Source organism: Microtus pennsylvanicus, chromosome 1 (assembly GCF_037038515.1).
Source record: "Microtus pennsylvanicus isolate mMicPen1 chromosome 1, mMicPen1.hap1, whole genome shotgun sequence".
Classification (NCBI taxonomy): domain Eukaryota; kingdom Metazoa; phylum Chordata; class Mammalia; order Rodentia; family Cricetidae; genus Microtus; species Microtus pennsylvanicus.
The window spans coordinates 92,472,811-92,492,995 of NC_134579.1; the positions used below are offsets into that span (position 1 = coordinate 92,472,811).

Genomic DNA, 20,185 nt, shown 5'->3' on the forward strand with positions numbered 1-20,185 from the left:
GCAACAGCCATGTATCTATCTCTCTCAAGAGTTAGTTGGTTTTAGTCTGAAAACAAACTACCTCTCTGGAACAAGTCTGCTTTAGCAAAAGGAAATTCCAATCTATGTATTATTAAATCTCCAGTGTTGTAGTAGCCAGGGGTATATAGGTATAGTGGCATATTATTTGTGTTTTAATAAATAAGGTTTGCCTGAAGATCAGAGGGTAAAGCAGCCACACTAGTCAGCCGCACAGGCCAGGGAGTGGTGGCAGGATTTGGGAGTCACACACCTTTAATCCCAGCACTAGGGAGGTAGAGACAGAAATGATATGGCTGGGCGGAGAGAGGACTATAAAGGGGAAGAGATAGGAACACAGTGGAGTGTGGAGACTGAGGATTTGTGGAGACAGGATCTCGCCCTTTCAGTCTGTAGATTTGTTAGAAGTCAAAGGTCTCCCTAAGTGCTTGGCTGCTCTGCTTTTCTGATCTTCATCTTGAACCCCAATATCTGTCTCTGGGTTTGTTTTTAAAAAAATATTTTTAAATTTGTATTTATTTATTATGTATACAATGTTCTATCTGTATGTTAAGCCTGTAGGCCAGAAGAGGGCACCAGATTTCATTACAGATGGTTGTGAGCCACTATGTGGTTCCTGGGAGTTGAACTCAGAACCTCTGGAAGAGCAGTTAGTGCTCTTAACCTCTGAGACACCTCTCCAGCCCTGCCTCTGGGTTTTTTTTTTAAAAAATTATTTATTATGTATACAATATTCTGTCTGCGTGTAGCTGGGAATTGAACTCAGGACCTTTGGAAGAGCAGGCAATGCTCTTAACCGCTGAGCCATCTTGCCAGCCCACTGTCTCTGGGTTTTTATTATTCGTGCTACATATGGGGCTGTGACCACACAAATGTCACAGCAATAACCCTTTGATGTCACAATAAGATCCAAGGTCCTTCTTTCCTTCTTCCTTTCTGCCTTTCCTATTTTTTTTTTGAAGTAGGATGGCCTTTGATGAAGGATGGCCTTGAACTTGCTATGTAGCTGAGGCTGGCTTTGAACTGCTGATACTCCTTCCTCCACCTCCTAAATTCTGGGATTTTGGATATGTGCCACTGCAACCAAGTTAGTTCTATTTTTGGGTGAGGGTGTATTTTCCTGTGTATTTATCTGCAGTCTTCTCCACAGCTGGGATAGCTTTACCACTGTGGGAATCTTATTTGTAGGTCAGTGCAGTATATTCAATTTCCTCCACAGTAAACTTTGTTAGACTAATGATATCTCTCAACAATGATATATGTCTGAAGTGAAAAATATGCTAATTAATAAGATTTACACAATAGCAAAATATTGCAATGTGAATTGATTATTATATATCAGTTCAAAATGTTTTAATGGGCTGGGGACATGGCTCAGTGGTAGAGCACCTGCCTAGAATCCCCCAGTGAGGGGCTGGGATGTGGCTCAGTGGTAGAGCACCTGCCTAGCAGAAGGAAAGCCTTGGGTTCCATCCCTGTAACTGCCTAAAAATAAAAAAAAAACACTATGAAGAACCACCACACACACACATATACACTGTTGCACCCACCAGAGTACAAAAAGACCTTTTATGAGACACGTAAGCTGAGGGCCCAGCTTCAGAATAGAGGGATTTAATAACTCAACCTCACTCAACAGGACTGTTCCGGGTCCCAGAACGCAACCAAGTCTTTCCGTCCTTGGCTCTTCACCGGACGATCTAATGTGGTTGTTTGTGATGACATTTGTTTTGATAAGGGCTTCACTCTGTCTTCACTTCAAATTTTGCTTCCGTGAAGGGAATGTCTTACTTGAAACACACCGCTCTCCTCAGATCCCTCTGCTGCCCTGCAGGGGTGTCAACTTCCGTCCTTTCTGACTGGCCTTCCACTGGTGACCTCTCCGGGCAGCTGTGAGATTTACCTGTCAAACAAAGGCGAAAGGAGATGGGTCAGGATTACCCAGGAAATCAGTATTCTGCACACATACAATTAAAAAAAATAATAAAGTTCGCACTACTACTTTTTATATAATTGATTTTATTTCATGTGCATTGGTGTGAGGGCGTCAGATCCCTTGGAATTGGAGTTACAGACAGTTGTGAGCTTCCATGTGGGTGCATAGAATTGAACCGAGGTCTTCAGGAAGAGAAGCCAGCACTATTAAAGATTAAGCCATCTCTCCAACACCCCCCCAATATCTCCAGCCCCGCTATCTGCTGAGTGCTCGGATTACAGACCTGGACCAGCCCTGAATTATGCAATTCATAATCACTACCAAGTGAGCCGCATCCACCGTGCCAGCTTTTATATCACCTCTCTCGGGCATTTATTACAGAAAAGTCTAACACACCCTCCTGCCTTCAACATCCACAGAGTTAGATCCGAAAGCGGAAGGGAAACTGGAAGGGTGAAGAGTTCGCAGGCTGAGACTCGAGGAGGGGAGTGTCCTCCCGAGGTGTGCCGAGACGAGTTTGGGCAGGTCAGAGGGGCTAGAACTTGCAGAGTTCCAGAACTGGGCAGAGCAGCAGAGGAAAGTGTGTGGCGAGCCACCATGAGCCTGGCTCAGGTCCCTGCTGACTTCGGTTGATACATACGAGAGAACAGGTATGTCCATCCCAGCCCTCTAGGTTCTGGGCTCTCCGCTATTCCAAGGACAGACAGGAATCCTACTGAGAGCCCGTGAAAGACTCCTCAGACCCCAGAAGGTGACCTGTGGTGGCAATGCACCCCTGCCTCTGTAAATGGGTAAACCCCAGCTACAGGTGCCTCTCCTCCCCAGTTGCCCACATCTTTGCAATCTCACATTCCTTTCTCTGGTTCCCTCCGCTCTCGGTGCTGCCCGGAAAGCAGACTCTGGGTGCAGGGCCCTGCTGTAAATCCCCCCTTCACCTAGACTGTAAGAGGACCCCCCAAAGTCTAATCAGAGACACCCCCATACTGTTTGCTTACCTATGGAATCGAAACCTGAATTCTCCGTCAGGGCCCCCTTCATACAGCTGCCTGTCTATATGCCATGAGATATTAATGGCTGTTCTAATCAAATTCTTACCAAAATGACAATTCACTTCAGTGTCCCCCTTGAACTCTAAACTTGAGGCCTTTCAGAAACCACCCCAAGGTCAGACTGAAAGAAATGCGATTTAGTAGCTGGGTGGGTTAGTAGCTCAGCACTTGGGAGGGGGAAGCAGGGAGGCTAGGAATTCAAGGTCATCCTACGTAAAGAGTTGGAGACCAGCCTGGGATACTTGGCACCGCGTCTCAAAACAATAACAACAAAACAAAAAATGGAAAGACACGCGTTTCCTAAGGTCAGACAGCTGGAAAAGACGCAGTGCCGTGTCCGTTCCGCTAACCTTCTGTCAATTCCAGCCCATGCTGAGACTGGAACGTGAAGGCTCCTGAGGCTTTACCACAATCACCTGACTTCCTCTAGAATTCCGTGTGTGTGTGTGTGTGTGTGTGTGTGTGTGTGTGTGTGTGTGTGCGCGCGCGCACACATGCATGTGTGTGGCTGTGAGTGTTGCATGCAACTGAATATATATGCATGTCTATGTATGTGTAACTAACTGTACGTACATACATGGGGAGGCCAGAGCAAGACATCCGGTGTTTTCCACGATTGCTCCCCATCAGGCTGCTTTGAAACAGTGTCTCTCATGAACTGGAAGCCAGCCATTCCAAGTGGGCACCCTGACCACTGAGCAATCCGGGTTCATCTGTGCATGGGCACCCTGGCCACTGAGCAACCAGGGTTCACGTGTGCTTGCCTCCCAGTGCTAGGATTACGGGCACACTCTGTCACGCCCAATACTTCTGTGGGTGCCGGGGATTCAAACCCAGGCCCACTGTTCTCGTATGTGCAGCGCAAACACCACTATCCACTGGGCCATTGCCACAGTCCCATCTCTAAAAATTAAAAATTTAAAATATTTATTTTATGATGTGGGCATATATGCCACGATGCTCTGAAAACAATCCATGGGACCTGGGTTTTTGTTGTTGTTGTTCTGTTTTGTTTTTGTTTGTTTGTTTTTGAAGCAAGGTTTCTCTGTATAGCCCTGGCTGTCCTGGAACTCATCGTGTAAACCAGGCTGGCCTGAACCCTGAGATCCGCCTGCCTCTGCCTCCCAAGTGTTAGAATTGAAGGCGGTGCCACCACAACACCTGGAGATTCTTTCTTTCTGCCACACGGGCCCCAGGAGTTGAACTCAAGTCAGCAGTGTTGGCAGCAAAGGTCTTTATCCATTCAGCCATCTTGCTGGCCCCTCTTTGGAAATTTTGATGCCAATCTTCATTGCTTGAAAAGTGCCGCGTGGATGGTTTTTTTCTCGGGTCTGAGTCTTAGGGCCATATCTGCCCCCAGGAGATCTCCGGGGCATCTGTGCCATAGAGAACAGATATTAAAAGGGTACCTGGGAGCCATAGATGCAGCCTCTCTCCTGACATTCGGTTTGGTGGCAATTTCTCCTTAATTAACTCAGGTGCGTCTCTGTCAAATACGGCCTCCAGCCCATCTGGAAACTGAGACAAGGATGCTCATGTTTCTTGTTCATGAAAAAATCAGCCTTCTACAGCATTTGGTTTCTCTTGTCCGATAGCATTTCCTACTTATCTAAGCAGCTTTGGGATCTTCTGATACTTTCTGCCCTTGGTCAAAAATCCATACACTGAATAAAGACCCCGAGTGGGCGAGACGGAGGAAAGCTGCAAGGATAAGGTTTTAGTTGAAATTGCTTGAGGAATTCTTAGCAAGAAGCCTGCAAATGTCATCACTGACGGCAAACGGGATATTATCATCTGCAGGATCTTTAACAGGATGAGAGGAACACAAGCTGTGGGAATCTCAGTCCTTAAGGAAGATGCCAGAAGGGTACAGCTGGATCACATGATAGCTGTGTCTTGAACATTTCAAGATGCTGCCAATTTGTTTTCTAAAGAAAATTTCATTTCAAGAAGTAAAATGTGTTAAGCTGAACCTGGGTAGTGCAAGCTTGTCTTTCCAGAACTTGGGGCGGGGGGCTGAGACAGAAGAATCATGAATACAAGGCAACTTAGCGAGACCCTGCCTCAAAATCGAAAGGGCTGGGGATGTGGCTCAGTGGTAGAGCTCCTGCCTAGAATCCCCCAGTGAGGGGCTGGGATGTGACTCAGTGGTAGAGCCCCTGCCTAGAATCCCCCAGTGAGAGGCTGGGGTATGGCTCAGTGGTAGAGCCCCTGCCTAGAATCCCCCAGTGAGGGGCTGGGATGTGACTCAGTGGTTGAGCATTTGCCTAGCTTAGTGAGGCCCTAGTTACTGCACAGAAATGAGGAGAGGAGGAGGATGAGGAGGTGCTTGTTAAGGAATGGAGGGAGTCTGTCGCTTAGGTAACACACTCGTCCACTCAGAAGAGTTTCAGTCTTTCCGTGCTCTCACACTTGACGTTGGTCTTTTTCACCTTCACCATCTTTTTTTTTCTTTTGATGTGTAGTGGTGTCTCATTGTGGTTTATTTTGTATCTCTCTTAATGACTGATAACGCTAAGCATCTTCTCATTTGCTCATTTGTCATCTACAGCATAATCTATTGGGGGCAAAAATACCATGTAAGAAAAAAGAGTGGAGGGAAAATGGAGAGAATGCTCTTGAGTAAAAAAGGACCCAGTGTAGACTCAGAGGAGCTGGATTTAGGGAGGGATAAAAATGGCTGATTCTGTTAGGTGTGGTGGGGCACACCTTTAATCCCAGCACTCTGGAGGCAGAAGCAGGTGGATATCTGTGAGTTTGAGGCCAGCCTGGTCTACAGAGTGAGTTCTAGGACAGCCATGGCTACACAGAGAAACCCTGTCTCAGAAACAAACACCCACCACCACCAATATTAGGACAGGACTCTTAAGGCTCTGATGATCCAGTTGTCTTTGGAAACCCCCTCACAGGCACACCCAGAGGGATGCTCCATGGATTTCCTAGGTGCCTCTTAAGCCAATCAATTCAATAACCAACAACCATCAACAGTGTGGAGAGATGGCTGAGGAGTTAAGAGCGCTGGCTGTTCTTGTAGAGGACCTGGGTTCAGTTCCCCAGGTCACCCACATGGTGTCTCACAACAATGCATAAACCAGCCGCGGGTGTGTGTGTTTGTGTGTGTGTGTGTGTGTGTGTGTGTGTGTGTGTGTGATATCCTCTTCTGACTCAGTGGCTACCAGGCACACCTCCTCTCTCTCTCTCTCTCTCTCTCTCTCTCACACACACACACACACACACACACACACCACTGATCGCATAAATAAAGCAAATTTAAAGTACTCCTCATCTGATCAAGAAGAAGGTGCTAGAACATGATGAGGCAGGGCAGGAATGACTTGGTGACCGGGTGACTATGTGGGAGAAAGGACACAGAGCTTAGGGTCTGATTTCCCCTAATTCGAGGGAATTGGGGATTGCATCTTTCAGCCCGAAGAGACCTGCAAACTGTAACAGGCGGTGTTGTTTGATACCATCGACCATGACCTGGGACTCCCGGGAACCAGATTTGGTTTCGCTGTGACCCAGCCACCTGATCCAGACGCTTTGAGCCTCTGTGTAAGTGCAGAAGATGCTTCTCGGCCAGTGTCTGCACAGCTGGGTAGCACGGTTCACGACCTGTGAATCATTCATGCTTTCGACCTATTCTAACGAGAACTTCACCCAAAAGCCTCAATTATTAAGTAGCAGGAGTCGGCTTTGCTGCTGCTAACTAGAAAAGCCACTAAAAAGCAAGGGATTTTTTTTTTAACTGAGATGTTTTTGTTTCTTAGAGATGACACACAATTGCTCTCAACACAAAACACATGCTTGGGGGGGGGTGCGCACACTTTCAATCCCAGCACTTGGGATGCATAGGCAGGAGGATCTCTGAACTTTAGGCCAGCCAGGGCTATACAGTGAGTTCCAGAGGAGCCAGGGCTACACAGAGAAACCCTGTCCCGAAAAACCAAAACCAAGTCAAAAACTAAACCACCCCGCACCCCATGCACACAGAGGACAAAAGATACCCTGACAAATCAGACAAGGAGAATGCAAACATTGTCACCTGAACAGAGGCTTTTTAAGGCATGATGAATTTATTTGATAGTGGCCACAATTGTGATCTCGAACTCTGAGCTAAACAACTTCTCTTGTGTGAGCAATATGCTAGGGGAAAAGAAACTATGAAACATGTTGCTAGGAATGAGCTGGTTGTTATGGACTAACTTTGTCAAGCTGAATCGATGACGTGTGTGTTTGTGTGTGTGTATGTGTGTGTGTATGCCTATGGAAGCCAGAGGCTGACGTTGGTGTCTGCCTCAATCACTTTTCCCCCTTGAGATGAGACATGGTCCCACTTTGTGTCTCTGGCTGGCCTGGAACTCACTGAGACCAATGTTCCTCTACCTCTCAAATGCTGGGATTAAAGCCCTGCCCCACTCCACCCCACCTCAATCACTTTTCACTTTATAGTGCTCTCACTTTGGAACTCACTGATTGGCCAATGAGCCCAGGATCTTCCTGTCCTACTTCCCTAGTGCTGGGATTACAAGAATGCATCTCTCTCTCTCTCTCTCTCTCTCCTTCTCCCTATGTATGCATGCATGAGTGTGTGCGCACACGTGTGTGTGTGTGTGTGTGTGTGTGTGTGTGTGTGTATCCTTGTCTGTGCAGAGGCCAGACAATTCAGAGGCCTCGGTAAACCCAAATTTTGCCTGTTTAGCTACATTGACTGGCCAGCAATCCCCTAGCATCCACCTGTCCCCATCTCTTCTCCCAGCACTGTTTCTATTTCTAGCAAACAGTTTGGGACGGCAAACAGGAACCTTTGTAACAGTCAGGCCCAAACTGACAGGACTTGATGGGTCACTGATAGTTTCCCTAACTTTTGCCACAATGAGCCTCATCTTTGCATAGCTTGGGTCCTGGATCCCCGACCAGAGGCGACTAGGGAATGAGGAAATGACAGACACATGGACACAGCACACCAGTAGTTAGTATGTTTATTATAAACTGTTGAAGCCAGTCGATGGTGGCGCACACCTTTAATTCCAGCACTCGGGAGGCAGAGGCAGGCAGATCTCTGTGAGTTCGAGACCAGCCTGGTTTACAGAGCTAGTTCCAGGACAGGCTCCAAAGCCACAGAGAAACCCTGTCTCGAAAAACCAAAAAAAAAAAAAAAAACAAAAACAAGAACAAAAAAACTGTTGAATAGGGAGGGGTTATTGCATCCAGATAAACAAGGAAGTGGGGTTATTACGTACAGATAAACAGGGAGGTGGAGTTATTACATACAGATAAACAGGGAGGCGGGGTTATTACATACAGATAAACAGGGAGGCGGGGTTATTACATACAGATAAACAGGGAGGCGGGGTTATTACATACAAATAAATAGGGAGGTGGGGTTATTACATACAGATAAACAGGGAGGTGGAGTTATTGTTTACAGCTGAACAAGCGGGCAGGTTTACCTAATCGGGTAGGACCATCTCTGTAGGGGAGCAGTCTCCAGTCCATAAATATCCCAGGGGAGAAAGCACTGTGGGGCATTTTCCAGAGGAGAAAGGTCTGCCGAGCATCGTCTGCACACACTGTCAACATTTGCACTCAGAGCAGAGGAAGGCTCTGCCATCCCTGAGCCTCACCTGGGGAAGGCTCTGCCGTCCCTGAGCCTCACCCGGGGAAGGCTCTGCCGCCCCTGAGCCTCACCTGGGGAAGGCTCTGCCATCCCTCGCCTCACCTGGGGAAGGCTCTGCCTTCCCTGAGTCTCCAGGGGAAGGCTCTGCCATCCCTGAGCCTCACCCGGGGAAGGCTCTGCCGCCCCTGAGCCTCACCCGGGGAAGGCTCTGCCACTCCCATGGGATGAGGCACTGGTCCTTGCCTTGGCTGTATCCGTGTCAGACAATGCACACTCATTTAGGATCACAGGTATGCACCACAGTGTCCAGCCATTATCTTCATTTTCTGTCATGAAATTTGCTGACCCCGGCAGCACACAGTGGTAGTCAGATGCTGAAGAGGCCAGCCTGGGCCACACCTTTAGCAGGGTTTGGTGGTACCAGCCCCTGTGCTAAGATTACAGGCAAAAATCCAAAAGGAGACCTGGAGAGATGGCTTAGTGGATAAGAGCACTGGTTACTTTTGTAGAGGAACTGGGTTCTGTTCCCAGTACCCACATAGTGGTTCTTGACTGTCTATAACTTCAGTTCTGGGGAATTCAATGCTCTCTTCCGGGGCACCGTTACACATGCAGGCAAATGCCCTATGCACACAATAAAAATAAATAAATATATTAAGACAGGCAAGTCCATTTGAATCCAGCATTTAAGAAGAAGGAAATGTTGAGGCGGGTTTGGTGGTGCAAGCCTGTAATTGCAGCTACTCAGAAGGCTGAGGCAGGAGGGCTTAAAGTTCAACAAATATAGAACTTCAGTTTTTTGGAATGCAAGTTATTCCGTTTTAGTGCACAGCGCACACAGCTGGCTTGACTGTCTTGAGGAGGCTTGGGGAGATGGCTCGGGAGTGACGTCCCTGCTGCACAAGCGTGAGGACCCACCTATGAGGACAAGAACCTACATCAAAAGTTGGGTGTGGTGGCACACTTCTAAGCCCCGCCCCCAGTGGGGAGGTGGGGGTCACAAGGATTCCTGGGAGTTGTCCGGCTGTAAGTTCTAGGGCGCTAGGTTCACTGAGAGACTACCAAAAAATGAAGTGGAGGGCAATCGAGACAGATACTGGACATTGACCTCTGTCTGCACACACGTGTGTGCACACAAACATCAAACATGTAAACACACGTATATTTCTCCTCCCCCTCAGACACACACACACACACACACACACACACACACACACACACACACACAGAGTTAAGAAACTGAAGCCATGATCCGCAGGATTGCCATCCTTACTGGGACAACACAGAAAATATCATTTCAAAAAAAAAAAAAAACTGTTGGGTCTGGAACGGGCCTCAGCTGGTGGAGCATTGCCGAGCAGGCAGGAGGCCCGGGATCCATCCTCAGCATGGCACAATGGGATACACTAGAATCCCAGCCTCTGCTCTGGAGGTGGAGGCAAGAGGCTCAGAAGTTCGACGTCATTCTTAGGTGCGTGTGAGTGTGTGATCAGCCTGGAACAGATGACTGTGTCACACAACAAAAGTTAAAACGAGCACATTTTGTGTCATGTGTGGTTTCAGATTCAGCAGGGCAATGTCCAAATCAAGATGATGTTGGGAAAATTATGTGCTGGACAGTGGTGGCGCACACCTGTAATCCCAGCACACAGAGGTGGGTGGATTGCTGTGACAAGGCCAGCCTGGTCTGTTCCAAGACAGCCAGGGATACACAGAGAAATCCTGTCTGGAAAAACAAACAAACAAACAAACAAAACAAAAGAAGAAAGAGAAAAGAGAGAGGAAGAGAGAGAGAGAAAGGGAGGGAGGGAGGGAGGGAGGGAGAGAGAGAGAAACAATTATGTAACCAAGCCTTTGATGATACTGACTTTTGAGGTTTTCCACCTAGACTAATGTCAACCTCACACATCTGCACACATCCACTGAAGACAGACATTCCCAAACAGCAGCTGCTAACATCTGGGGAGTCTTCAGTTCACAGAGTGCCCACCCCAGCAGGTCTCCAGTATCTTTTCCACACTTCACCAGCTAGCTTCGTTTGCAGAACTGAAACCTTAGTTAATGCTTGTTGAGTTTTTTTTCTTTGAATTGGCTGTTCCTCCCCACCTTTCTATAAATAGAAAAGAGAGAGAGGGAGTGAGCACGGTTTCATTACTAAGGTAAAGACACTCGAGCCACACACACTTGATCCTTGAACATGAAATCTAAGAGGTTGTAACGATCACAGTTTCAATCCTATAAAAGGCAGAGGAGACCCATCGGGTTTGTTTGTTGCTTGTTCTACAACTCTTCCCCCCCTTGACTTTAAATCTAAATTGGTGAGTAGCCGGTGGGCCTACCAGACCCCGGGTCTCCTTCCCTACATGCGCTGTATTGGACGTGTAGATTTTCCACTCAGAAACTTGCCTGTCACATGGGAGGCCTGTCTGCGGCACGGGATAGTCTTTCACAGGGGTCTGCAGTGTTGCAATTCTCTGGCTGATGTGTGACCAAGCTGTTGTGTTTATGACATGGTGAATTGTTTAAATGTCTCATAGCTGCCTCTGCTGGCTGATGAGGTAAGCACAATCTTTACGAGAAGATTGGGCCTTAAGAAAATAACTTTTATTTGGTTTTAGATTCTTTAAAGCCTGGGCCGTGCAGCTCAGACTGGGTTGGAGTTCATTATGTAGCCAAGGACGTCCTTGAACTCTTGATCCTCCTGCCTCCTGAGTTCTGGGGTCACAGGCGTGCACACCAAGCTCAGCTTGGTCTTTTGATTCCCCTCATACTTCAGTTTTGGAGTGAATTCAGGAGAAACCATGGAGACAAGAGCGCCGGGGGTATTTTCTGTGTCTGGGTTTGGCTTGGTATTCTGTCCCATCACTTAACAGGTGCTCATCATATTTTAAGATTCTGAAAACACACAGTGTTGGGCGAGACACTGAGAATGTGCGTTCTTCCCCTGCCCGTCTCCCCGTCACCACTGCTCACATCTCATTTGTTCTGTGTGGCCAGGTGGAACATGAGCATCACGGATGTGCTCAGTGCTGACGACATTGCGGCGGCCCTGCAGGAATGCCAAGGTGAAGGGGGACTGGAGGAGCAGGGCGTAGTGGCACTCTGGGGGCCAAAGCAGGATAACAAATTCCGGGGGAGCCTGGACTACGAGTGACAGCTCGTCCCAAAATAAACACACTAGGCTAGAGTGCCCGCCTGGCGTGTACAGAGAGACCTGGGTTCCATCCCAGCATGGCAAAGACGGGTGATACACACCCGCCTTCCTCACACTAGGGAAATGGAGCAGGAGGATCAGGAGTTCGAGATCATTCCTGGCTACACAGCCTGGACTACATGAATCCTTGTCTCACAAACAGTCAAACAAGCAAAAGCCATAATAGAGTTGAAGGGAGACATGAGGCAGGCCTGGATTCCCACCTCCAGCGAAGCAGCAAGGATTAAAATGTGACCTTTGCTGAGAGAGTCGCTGAATCCGTTAGTGGAACTGCTGCAGGTTAGACCACTAACAGGATAGGAATTTTGAGACCCGAGCTTGTGGCTATGTTTACATAAGAGGAAAGGTGTTTACTAAAGGAGAGGGAGAAAAGTCAGCGGGGGACGGGGAATGCAGCTCAGTGGTAGAGTGCTTGCTTCACAAGCACAAAGTCCTGAGTTCAATTTGCATTACTGGAAAAAAAAAAACAAAACAAACCTCAGTAGAAAGGATGGGGTTATAGCTCAATACTAAGGGTCAGCCTGAGCTATATAGTGGGTTCCAGGCTAGCCACAAACAAACAAGAGTAAGTCAATGTATTTATTCTCTAGAGCCTGTTTGAATCCACTGTTTTCCACCAACTACAGCCGTGGTACTGTGGACTTGTGTGCAGTTTGCTGGGTGAGGAGAGATAGGGGAAGGCACAGAGCAGAGTCAGGGGAGGTGGGCAAAACCAAGTGGAGAGGGCAACCTGGGGCAGGGGGGACAAGGTGACATCACAGACCACCTAGTCTTGGCTCTCTGAGTCTAGCGAAAGTCAAGCATCCACGTAGCTCAAGTGAGGATAGGAAAGTACTTTAATAGCCTATGCTTCTGCCTCCCAGGCACAAATAGAGAATGGGAGCCACCTAGAGTCAGGATAACCTCTCTGTTCTTTAGACCCAGACACTTTCGAACCACAAAAGTTCTTCCAGACATCAGGCCTCTCTAAGATGTCTGCCAGCCAAGTGAAGGATGTCTTCCGGTTCATAGACAATGACCAGAGTGGATACTTGGACGAAGATGAGCTCAAGTAAGCTGGGTACATGGCTGGATGGGACTCGCGTGCAAGGTACCCCCTGTGTGCTCGCCGCTTCCTCCATGGCCAGCGCTGGCATTGGATATTCGTCTGCATTTCATAAAGAGTGTAAATTGGTCACGCTTTTACCCACATGGGGCACTAAATGTAGCGCTGGAGACGAGATACAAAGGGTGATTAGTTCAAGGGATTTCCTATGGCAAATGGAACTTAGCAAAGCTCTTAAAAATAGACAGCTGGCATTGGTTTCTATGGCAAAGGAAAATACTCTGCCATCTTTGCTTTGTCTGATGTTTGTGGCTGTCAGACACAGGGACTCGAGGAAGGAAGGAAGAGAGGGCAAAAGGAAGGGGAAGGGGACAGGGAGGAAAAGGAGGAGGGGGAAGAGGGAGGGAGGGAGGGAAGGAGGGAAGGAGGGAGGGAGGAGCAGAGAGCACAGGGTCTTTCAGGAACTTGCCACCAGCCTTTTGGGGGGGGGGGGTGCTGTAGGTTTTTCCTCCAGAAGTTCCAGAGTGACGCTAGAGAGCTGACTGAGTCAGAGACCAAGTCCTTGATGGCTGCAGCGGACAATGACGGAGATGGGAAGATTGGGGCCGACGGTAGGTCTGTGTCTGCGTGCAGTGTAAGACACGTCAGCAGAGGGGGTACCCAAGGGGGCTTCTGGGATAAACCCCTTTCCTGACTTCTGATGAATTCAGTCTTCTCGTCTGCAGAATGGGATTGAGCAAGCATGCCAAATGTTCATAAACTTGTGGTATCACTGGGGATATAGTTCCCGGGTTTGGCACGTGCTTAGCATGTCTGAATTTGGTCCCCAGCACTGCCCTCCCCCCAGTGCCCAGATTCTGGGATAAGGATGCTGAGATGGCTCAGTGAAAAATGTCTCTTGCTGCCAAGTTTGGCGACCCGAATTCAATCCCTGGCACCTCCATGGTGGGAGGAGAGAACCAGCTTCCAAAAGTTGTCTTCTGACCCCCACATGTACACACATAATTCTGGAAGGCAAGCACTGACATCAGTAATCCCGGCACTGTAGAGGCAGAGGTAGGAGGATTTCAGTGAGTTTGAAGTCAGCCTGGGCTACACAGGAAGCTCAAGGCCAGCCAGTGTTACAGAGTGCGACTCTGTCTCAACACACACACACACACACACACACACACACACACACACACACACACACAACCAGCACATGTATTAAACAGAGGACAGGGACTGGGAGGAGGTGCAGTCAACAGTGTTAGCTGCACAAGGGCTAGGACCCAAGTTCAGATCCGCATCATCAGCCGTGTTGAAAGCTGGGCACGATGGCATGCATCTGTGATAACAGCACCTGGTGGAGGGGGAAGCATGGAGACAGGCAGATCCTGAGGGCCTACTCACCACCCAGCCCACCCAAATTAGTCAGCCTAGGTCTCTGTGAGAGACCCTGTCTCAAAAAATATGGGGGAAGAGCAACTGAGGACAATGATGATGTTAACTTCTATCTTCTACATGTACACACATATACATGGGCACTTCACACACACACACCCCCACCCCCCCCACGTACATACCACCACTATGACCAACACCACCAGCACCAGCAGAGACAATAAAGAACAAATAAGCCAGCTACTATTCATGACATCATCTACATGCAGAGCCTAGATTCAAATGTCATAAGATTGTTTCTGCTTGATTTTATCAAGCTGCTTACATTGTTTAGGTGATGACTCAGAGGCGGGTCAGGGGCATCCTGGCTGTGGCCCTTATTAGCGACACTGAAATTGCTGACATACATTTGTCTGTCTGGGGCAGGGTCTCGTGTACAGCCCTAGCTGGCCTTGAACTTCGTCTGTAGCTGGAACTGACTTTGAATTCCTGATTCTCCTGCCACCACCTCCCCGGTTCTGTACTTTGGAGGCATATGTCACACACCCGCCCTTGATCCTTATTGAAATATGTTATTATAATTCACCACACGAGTTCACGCAGCTTTTGTGGGTCCTGGATAAAACAGCTCAGACAAAGAAAGCTTGATGCATTTAGACAGCAGCAGGAAGCCCGGCTTGGTGGCACATTGCATAATAGCAGCGTTTGGCAAGCTGTGGAGTGTGAGGCCAGGCTAGATCATTAATCCTGGGCTAGCCTTGGTTAGGGAAGTAAGACCTTTTCTCAAATTTAAAATGCTAATTTCCAAAAAGCCACAACCCTGAAAGATTCTGAGCAGATGACAGTTTCAATTTCACTGTGCACCAGCCACAGTGTATTAGTGTCAGGGCTTGAGAGATGCCAGGTGGGTAAGAAGGCCTCCTGCGCAGGCATGAGGACCTGAGATCAGATCTCAATGCCCATGTAGAAAGCTAGGCATGGCCACACACAGACCTGTAACCCTAGTGTGTCTGCAGTGGAGACAGGGGGACCACTGCAGTTTGCTGTCTTTGAGTTCACTTCAGGCTCAGTGAGAGACCCTGCCTCAAGGGAAGTAGGTGGATATAGATAGTGCAGGACACCTGCCACCCTCCTCTGGCTTCTGTGGGCTCACAGCTATACATACCACACACAGACACACACACATACATATACACAGACAGACACAGACACACACATACACAGACAGACAGACAGACAGACACACACAGACACACAGACAGACACACACATACACACAGACACAGACACACACAGACAGACATACACAGACACAGACAGACAGACAGATACACCATTATCTCTCACAGAAAAGATGATCAACTCATATTCTACTAATATAAACTTTGGAGGAGGCTAAGTAGGGCTCAGTGGAGGAAAATCTGTTTAAAGTTCTAGTGTGTTGAATACTATGTCTACCTCCCGGGTTTATCTGAGAAAAGTTCTAGTGTGTTGAATACTATGTCTACCTCCCGGGTTTATCTGAGATGAACCAGACAACACACCACATGTTTACAGTGAACGATTATACCAAATTCCTAAATGTAGTGATATTTCATTTGTATTTTAATAACTAAACCTTGCTTGAGGATCACTGAAGATCAGAAAAGGAAACCAGCTGTACTCATCAGCCTTACAGACCAGGCAGTGGTGACACACATCCTTAGTCCCAGTGGCCACACTAGCTTGCCATAGAAACCAGGGGGTAGTGATGCACACCTTTAATCCTAGAACTAGAGAGGAATATAAAAGGGGAGGAGACAGCTCTTAGTCTCATTCTGAGATTCCTGGAGGCAGGATCGCCATTTCGGACTGAGGTGGAGGTAAAAGCCAGTGGCTGGCTGTTTTGCTCTTCTGATCCTCAGGCTAGCTCTATTTATTAAAATACAAGTAAAATGTCACTACGTATTCCTTCATTGCTGGAGAAAGATGGCTGAGTTGAGCTCTAACCCAAGGGGCCGTAGATGTGGCGATATTTGTTAAATACAATTATGCACGGGGCTGGGGTGATGGGTCAGCAGACCTAAAGCATCTGCCATGCAAGTATAAGGACCAAAGTTCAGATTCCCAGGACCCAATGTAAAACCTCAGGCCTCACTTGAGAAGTGGGGGGGACAGGGATTCCTGGGGCCTTGGCAAGCTAGATTAGATGGATCAGTAAGTTCTGGGTTCATGCGAGACGCCCTACCTCAATACATATGGTGGGAAGCAATTGAGGAATTGAGGAGGGTTCCTGAGGTCAGCCGTTGGCTTCCACCCATGACTATACATGTGCATCCACACACGCACACATACACATCCCACACACTGGCACATATATGTCTACATGCACACACATAGACTATGCCAAGAAAACAGTGCATGTTGCTGCACAGGCTTGTAACCCCACACCTGCAATGTGGAAGCCGAGGGATAAGTAGATATGTGGCTCAAGATTATCCTTGGCTCTACCGAAAGCTTGAGCTCAGTGGTCTACATTAGACACTGTCTCAAAAAATTATGTGCAGGGGCTGGAGAGATGGTTCAGAGGTTAAGAGCATTGCCTGCTCTTCCAAAGGTCCTGAGTTCACTTCCCAGCAACCACATGGTGGCTCACAACCATCTGTAATGAGGTCTGGTGCCCTCTTCTGGCCTTCAGGCATACACACAGACAGAACATTGTATACATAATAAATAAATAAATAAATAAATATTAAAAAAAATTATGTGCAGCAAACTAGACATTCAGCAAGCACCAACAACATCAGCACTTCAGAGACTGAGGCAATTTGAGACCAGCTGGAGCTGCCCAGGGAGACCCTACCTAAAAAAGAATGCAGAAGGCAGGATGAGGTGTTGCAGACCCCCATTCTCACTGGTACTCATGGTGTCTTCCAGGCTTGTCCTGAATTGGACCATGCTTCTCCGAGAATTTGTTTCATTTTTTTTTCCTCTCTTCAAAACTCTCCAGGTGACAGCACCCCTGCCAAACACTGAGTCTGTTCTCTCCTCTTCCTTTCTAGAATTCCAGGAAATGGTGCATTCTTAAAGCCCAAGTCTGTGGAGAAAAGAGTGGAAGGGGCATTCTGCCAGAAGGTCTCCAAAGCCCCGGGACCAGGAAGCTCCCCAACCTATCCTGAACTAATGTCCTGAGTCCCCCTCCCCCAAGCGCTTCTGCAATGTGCTCCTTGCTTGAGGAAATGCAATGGTCTGTGGCTCTTTATTCTTTGCTGGTGGTGGGTAGGCCCTGATGACTTCTGTAAGCTCCCCTAGCAGGCAATGCCTTTGAAAAAATCACCCAATAAAATCAGTTCTCATCATTGGCTGATGTGTGCTGTGACAAAATGTCTTTCAAACACGACTCCAGGAAGGATGGACTTACTGTGGCTCGCAGTTGGAAGGGACAGTCCATCATGGTGGCCGGATAAGGAGGCAGCTGGTCGCATTGCCTCTTTGGTCCGGAAGCAGGAAGGGATGAACGTGGGTGCCCACCTCACCTTCTCCTTTTCCTTTGGTCTGGGACCCCGGTCCAGGGGATGGGACCACCTACATTTATGGTGGATGTTCTCACTTTATTTAATTAACCTAACCTAGATAATTCCTCACAGATGTGTCCAGAGGTTTGTTTCCTTGGTGATTCTAGATCCTGCCAAGCTGAAAATACTAACCACGAGAGGTTTCTGTTTTGTTTTACTTTGCGATAGGATTTCAAAATGTAGCCCTGGCTGGCCTGGAGCTCCCTATGAGAGACCATGCTGGCCTTAACTCACAAAGACCCACCTGCCTCTACTTCCTCAGAGGTAAAAGGGATTAAAGATGTGCACCGTCACACCCAGGTAAAATGAGTGGTTTTGCTCTTGTTTCCCTTTTTTTCCTCCAGAAAGGTAGTGGGATGAAAGCAAGCAGGGACCAAGGGTTTTTCCAAAGATTTCAGGTGCCCTCAAACTCTGGATTGTATATGAGGGGACAGGCGAATTGGTTCTGTTTGTTTGTTTGTTTGGTTTGGTTTGGTTTTTAAAATAAGGGTTTTTTTTTTTTTGGTTGTTTTGAGACTGTGTTTCTTTGTAGCCCTGGCTGTCCTGGAACCAGCTCAGAGATCTGGCCTTGAACTCAGAGATCCACCTGTCTCCGCTGCGATTAAAAACGTGCACCACCGCCCAGCCCTGGAATTTGGTTTCAAAAACATAGAAGTGTTGCAAATAGATATCCCTGTCCTGCTGGGAATTTATTCTCAGCCATCCAGCTAACTCTGAAGTTAGTATTTTTCGGAGACATTTTAGCCTGCACACACAAATATGTACACACACACGCACACCACACACAACATAAACACTACATACACCCACACCATACACACACATACCACACACACATACCTACACACAACACACACATATACACACCACACACACACACACATACATCACACACTTGCATGTCCATCATAAATTTCTGTTTCTGACATTTCTACTCAGTTTCGACTTACATACAGTTTTACATACTGAGGGAAAACTTTTAATTATAACACCAGGGCCAAATCAAAACAGGAAAACTAACAAAGTCTATTCGGTCCAGAAAGGGCTAACCAAGCGAACAGACAGTTTATTTTCATACTTGCCTTTTCTATTTTCACCTAATCTGCAGATGACCAACAAAATATGCTCTCAGCAGAGTTGAATATTTTGACTTTAAAATGAAGGTCTAGATTGCAATATGTTTTTCCAGAGCTGAAAAACTAAGTGTCTTGTTATTTTTTCTTCTTGCTTATAAAATAAGGCTGCAGCAGTGGCTTTAATTTTTTAAAATCTAACTATAATCTTGGCTTGTACCATAGTGAGGTAGTTTGGGATTTAGCGGGTGTGACATCAAAGGCAGCTTTGTGAATGGCTTAACAGTTGAGACTCAGAATTACTGAGCCTGGTGGTGCACAGGCGATCCCAGAATTTGGAAGGTGAAAATAGAATGATCAGGAACGCAATGCCATTCTTGACTACATCGTGACTCTGAGGCCAGGCTGGGCTATTCGAGACCCTGCTTTGAGCATTGAAAGGAACAACACCTTCTTTTTGGAAACAGGGTCTCATGGTGTAGCCTAGGCTAGCCTACAGTTTCTACATCCTAAATGCAAGATTATTGGCCTGTGCCATCAAGCTTAGCTAACCTATATATTTTCAAATTAGTTCTTTCTGCATGAAAATGAAGCAAAGATGGGACGTACTTGTCAATTTGCTTATATAGTTCTGTGTAGCAACCACAGTTTAATGTTGTGTGAATGAGTGCTCATGAATCCAATTTCAAGCAAAAACCTATCCCGTATCACTTCTGCAACTGTTAGGGTATGGGGTTACTTCACAAACACTTAAGAAGACGGATGAAATCGGAATCGACAGGATAGTTTCCACTTAGCCTGTTCATTTATTCACCAAGAAGACTATAGATTTACATGTTTTTACTTGTTCCAAAAAAAAACCAGCTTTATTTTGTCGGTGATAGGGTAGACTTTTAAAAAAGGATTTATTTATTTTATATGTATATGTGTACCACACTGGTACCCACGGAGGCCAGAAGAAGGCATCAGATCTGCTAGAGCTGGAGTTACAGGCAGTTAGGAGCTGCCCGAGGGGATGCTTGGAATGGAACCCAGGTCCTCTAAAAGCAGCAGGTGCTCTAACTGTTGAGCCTTCTCTCCAGATCCATGGTGAGGTGGATTTTGACATTTTTGCCTTTGTTTATAGTCCACTGCGTACACCCAATATTGTTGGACCCTAGCGTCCAATCACCAAGGAGGAGTCGTCCCAAGAGACCATCTCTCATATCACAGCTGATGTAAAAGCATGAGGATTCTATTAATTCTGTCATGAATGGGAAAAACCACAGAAGGAAGGGATGTCTGGGGGTTGTT

The 20,185-nt window shown here is 47.3% G+C and overlaps 1 protein-coding gene across 2 annotated transcripts; it reads left to right on the top strand.

Moving 5' to 3' along the window:
- The first annotated feature begins 2,435 nt into the window (after positions 1 to 2,435).
- On the top strand, positions 2,436 to 17,575 carry LOC142840249 (oncomodulin). 2 transcript variants are annotated; one of them, XM_075956857.1, is made up of 5 exons: positions 2,436 to 2,604; positions 11,621 to 11,688; positions 12,756 to 12,888; positions 13,384 to 13,493; positions 17,307 to 17,575. In XM_075956857.1, exons 2-5 carry the CDS (start codon positions 11,628 to 11,630, stop codon positions 17,330 to 17,332), a joined length of 330 nt encoding a protein of 109 aa, XP_075812972.1. In that variant the 5' UTR covers positions 2,436 to 2,604; positions 11,621 to 11,627; the 3' UTR covers positions 17,333 to 17,575. The 2 variants fall into 2 exon arrangements, with proteins under 2 accessions (XP_075812972.1, XP_075812980.1); XM_075956865.1 differs by lacking the exon at positions 2,436 to 2,604 and adding an exon at positions 10,807 to 10,941.
- Positions 17,576 to 20,185: the final 2,610 nt, after the last annotated feature.

Excerpts from the sequence above, each read along its gene's own strand:
- LOC142840249 (XM_075956857.1), top strand. The coding sequence starts at position 11,628 with ATGAGCATCACGGATGTGCTCAGTGCTGACGACATTGCGGCGGCCCTG. Across the intron at positions 12,889-13,383 it reads TTGGACGAAGATGAGCTCAA|GTTTTTCCTCCAGAAGTTCC; the intron begins GTAAGCTGGGTA and ends GGGGTGCTGTAG. Across the intron at positions 13,494-17,306 it reads TGGGAAGATTGGGGCCGACG|AATTCCAGGAAATGGTGCAT; the intron begins GTAGGTCTGTGT and ends CTTCCTTTCTAG.